The following is a 4,674-nucleotide window of genomic DNA, read 5'->3' as shown; positions in this document are numbered from 1 at the left end:
TATACAATTTTGTACTTCCTGGATGTACCATATACAGAGAACGATGCGCCTCTTCCAAGATGGTATTTTTAATTTTAGTACCCTCGAGTATGCATAGCCTACTATGAAACCTCAGAGTTCCATTATCTAAAATATTAAAATCTGATCTCTGTTCACTCTACACTTTATCCCTAATCTTTACCAATTTAGCATCTTGCATCTGCGCAACCTTAATCTTTTCCAGTAAAGTGGGTTGTAGTACCAGATTAGCAATAAATGTTTGGTGATTAGTATCTACCAGTTCCACACCAAGTTTTTCTAAATCCATTATGATTTGATACTGCGCCACCACTACTCATACTAAGGCACTCCCTGACGTCCGGCTTAAGGCATCAACTACCATATTAGCCTTCCCTAGGTGGTAACTAATGGTACAATCATAGTCTTTAATCAATTCCAGCCACCTCCTCTACCTTATATTTAACTCCTTTTGCATGAAGAAACTTTTCAAACTTTTATGATCTATAAAGATCTCACATTTTCCACTATACAAATTATATCGCCAAATCTTTAATACATACACTACTGCAACCAATTCTAAATCATGCGTAGGTTAGTTCTTTTCATACCCTTTAAGTTGACAAGAAGCATATGCTACAACTCTTCCTTGATACATCTGAACACACCCTAGCCCCTTCTGAGATGCGTCACTATAAATCACAAATCCCCCCTCTCCTAATGAAATGGTCAAAATTGGGACAGTGACGAGTCGTTGCTTCAGTTCCTAAAAACTCTGCTCACAGTCATCACTCCACTCAAACTTCACATTCTTCCTTGTTAGCCATGTTAGAGGACTTGATAGCCTAGAAAATCCCTCTAGGAACCGACGATAGTATCATGCTAGACCTAAGAAACTTCTGATCTCTTGAACATTCCCCGGTCTCACCTAATTCACTATCGCTTCTATCTTGCTCGGATCTACATACATACCATCCTTGGATATCACATGCCCAAGAAATGTAACATTATCTAACCATAAATTCATACTTTCTAAGTTTAACATACAATTTCCTTTCTCTCAATTCCTGTAACACCATCCTCAAATGATGTTCGTGCTCCTCAGAATTCTTCCAATAGACCAGAATATCATCAATGAAAACCACAACAATCTGGTCCAGGTACTGATAGAAAACCATATTCATCTGGTCCATGAATTCAGCAGGAGCATTCGTCAGTCTGAATGGCATAACCAAAAACTCATAATGGACATATTGAGCTTGGAATGTTGTCTTTGGAACATCCTCTGCCTTGACCTTCGCTTGATGGTACCCGAATCGAAGATCAATCTTAAAGTAAATTCGTGTTCCCTGGAGCTGATTGAACAAGTCATCAATATGGAGAAGAGGATATTTATTCTTAACTGTCACTTTATGTATCTCTTTATTGTCGATAAACATCCTCATCATCCTGTCTTTCTTCTTTACAAATAGAACTGGTGCTCCCCAGGATGACACACTAGGTCTGATAAACCCTTTATCTAATAATTCCTACAACTGATCTTTTAATTCTTTTAACTCTACTAGAGCCATTCTATAGGGTGCTTTAGAAATCGGTGTCGTTCCTAGAAGTAAATCAATGGAAAATTCAATTTCATGATCATGAGGTAATCCGGGTAGCTCCTTTGGAAAGACATCTGAAAATTCCCTCGCTACTAGAATATCAGTAAGTTTCAATTCTCCTTCTAGAATTTCCTTTACACAAGCTATGTATCCATGGCACCCGTCCAGCAATAGCTTCCTTGCTCGAATAGCTGACAATAGTTATGATGAGGAGCGCAGACACTACCCCACAAATCTGTACTCCTACTTTTTAGGAGGTCTGAATATTACCTCCTTTTGACGACAATTGATGCTGGCATGATTAGCAGCTAGCCAGTCCATCCCCAGAATCATGTCAAACATATGCATATCCAACACTACAAGGTTGGCTAGTAGCACTCTCCCCTGCATATCTACTGGATAGCCTTTGAGCACTTTCCTACAGACACTACTACTCTTTTCGGTATAGCCATAAGTGATTCGACATCCAATACTTGACATTCTATTCCGCACAGTTTAATATATTCTTGGGAAAAAAACGAATGTGTGGCCCCTGTATCAAACAAAACAGTAGCTTTAATTGAAAACATAGGAACCGTAGCAGTCACGACATCGCCAACCGCCTCTACATCTCCTAGTGTCAGTGCATACACCCATGCCTACGCAGTATTCTTCCACTGGCCGCCTCGGGATGCCTGGTTATTTCCCCGAAATTGTCTATGAATGAGAGCATTGCTCGACTGTGCATGACAGTCTCATGCCATGTGACCTGGTCTGACACACTAATAACAGACATAGTTGGGTCGACTCCCCCTAAGAAAACTGGAGGATACATACGAGAAAAATGTTCAATGGTACAACCTTGATCAGCGAGTGGGCAATCCTTTTCCTTAGAATTCCGTGCTATTTTTTCCAATACTTGCTGAGTGACACTATGCAGTACTACATCAGAATCACTGCAGCCCACACTAGAAGGCCCTGTGTCATTACCACCATCAACGTGTGCTTCGCTATTTCCAAGGTCCATCCTGAAATTGAATGATAATAATCTGAGACCTTTAACTTTATAACACAACTAATACATCAATCTATTTAAGAACCACAAAATATTCTCATACCACATGTAATGACCCTGACCCACCACATGGGCCCGGAGTGCTACTTTAGTAACGTCAATGTACCTAATACCTTATTCATCAAATATAAAACACACATACACAGCAAAAATAAAATATAAAATTCTCAAATCACATTACTAGAGTTCTAACTAACTTTATACACAAATATATCCATTTTCACATAATTACATCTCATAATATTAAACAAAAATAAAATCTCAATCTACACACTACATACATAAAATTTACATCACTAGCCCGACTCCTCAAGCCTCCTAGACCCAATCTCCAGGTTTCCCTGAAAAGATAGTTTGTAAAGTAGGGGTGAGGCACAACTTAGTAAGGGAAATATTAAGTTAATGTCAGTGTGTGGCCAGCATGCATTTAGTGTACAGAAAATAACCTGTTCACTAGATAAACAAATTTATGAAAACACTCTTAATTTACACTCACACACACAATTAGCGGAGGATAGGAAAGATTACCCACCCATACAAGTAGCTTCCCTCTGCTCTAATACCATTACCGCTACTAGGGCACTCGTCTTTCTCAGTAAGCTTTCGAAATTACCTTATTAATTAACCGTATTCACATAAATTAACATATATGCATATAAGACACTCCCTGTGACAAACACGCCATTTACTTTCCCTATGGCATGAGTTGTGCGGCTCGAAAGTTGGACTAAGCTTGGGTTATCAACCCAAACAAAGTCAAAAACAACATCCTCTACAAACACATTTGCAGGAATCCACAACAAAGTTGTAGGTCCAACGCCCTTACTTCAACCTTACGCAGGTAGTCGACTGGACCCCCTACACTTCTATTCAGACAATGTGGGTGCACACGATCTAACTAGCAATGATACTGTGCTCATAATACACTAGTCCCTAGGGTTCCTAAAGCATATCATGCAATTTAGATAATAGAAATCACCACTTAAAATATCAATTCACATATATTTCCTGTTATTCCAAAAACCTGGCACCCGGCCACAAAATACAATCCAGCATAAAGCCATCAATTAAAACTCGGCCCTTGGCTATCAAATAATAATCCTAGCCCTTGGCCAATCAAACAATACCCCGCCATTGGCCGTTAGTTCAAACTCCTGCATTTCATAAACAGTTCGAGTATTTTCACAAGCATTTCCAATATTTTTCACAACAATTCTAGTATTTCTCAAACAATTCAGTATTTCAAAATCCCAAATCCAGATATATAATAATCCATACAAATTAAATCATCCGCCACACAATTTTCCACATTTTAACATATTCATATAAATAAAAAACTTTCCACCGTTCATTTTATTCAAAAATATCATACCATATATCTTAGGTTTGTAAAATCCATTTCGAACGGTTGGTTTTCAAAATAGCCTTTAAATTCCCAAATGAATAAATAAATAAATAAATATATTTATATAAACATAATAATTAAATTGATTCAATTTTCATAAAATTACTGACTTAACTTAATCCCCTTACCTGATTCCTAAAAAAGACCATTAACACCCCGGCCTACGCCCCAGGTTTTCAAAAACCCTTGAGCCCTGAAATTCAAATTTCACTATATCATTCTTCACAATCCCTAAAGTAACTTTTCCTAAAATTTCACTAAGTTTTTGAATACCCTAACCTAATAAAAGCCTAAATTATCAAACATACCCCCGATTTAAGATTGGTACCTGGAACTCCAATTCGAAAACTCGCTCCAGTTAGATTGTAGAGAATCTCCCTATGAGTTTACTTAATATTTTTTTTAGTTAATGGGGCTTAAAGTTTAAGAGAAATTAAGGTAGGTTTGAGATTTGGCCTTACCCCATGAGATATGCTTAAGGTGCTCCTACGACAGATCCGCTCTAGTAGAAATGTTGGTGGCGACAAGTAGAACCCAATGGTAATATCATATTTTTGATTGGCCAAATAATGGAGACGAGATGGAGGAGAGTGGGAGAGAGAAGACATGGAGACCAT

The 4,674-nt window shown here is 38.0% G+C and overlaps 1 protein-coding gene across 1 annotated transcript; it reads right to left on the bottom strand.

Annotated features, from left to right (window-relative positions):
• Positions 1-1,004: 1,004 nt before the first annotated feature.
• Positions 1,005-2,604, bottom strand: LOC131148111 (uncharacterized). The gene is made up of 2 exons (XM_058097844.1): positions 2,273-2,604; positions 1,005-1,215 (listed from the first exon to the last, which is right to left on the bottom strand). The coding sequence occupies exons 1-2, from the start codon at positions 2,602-2,604 to the stop codon at positions 1,005-1,007; spliced, it is 543 nt and encodes a 180-aa protein (XP_057953827.1).
• Positions 2,605-4,674: the final 2,070 nt, after the last annotated feature.

This window comes from Malania oleifera, chromosome 2 (genome assembly GCF_029873635.1).
Source record: "Malania oleifera isolate guangnan ecotype guangnan chromosome 2, ASM2987363v1, whole genome shotgun sequence".
NCBI classification, from domain to species: domain Eukaryota; kingdom Viridiplantae; phylum Streptophyta; class Magnoliopsida; order Santalales; family Ximeniaceae; genus Malania; species Malania oleifera.
Note: the sequence above shows the minus strand (reverse complement) of the source record. Positions and strands in the feature narration are given on the sequence as shown.

What these genes read in the sequence shown, in the direction of transcription:
- LOC131148111 (XM_058097844.1), bottom strand. Translation starts at nt 2,604, where the DNA reads ATGGACCTTGGAAATAGCGAAGCACACGTTGATGGTGGTAATGACACA. An exon ending in AATTTCGGGGAAATAACCAG is followed by an intron (nt 1,216 to 2,272) that starts GCATCCCGAGGC and finishes TATGCCATTCAG; the next exon opens with ACTGACGAATGCTCCTGCTG.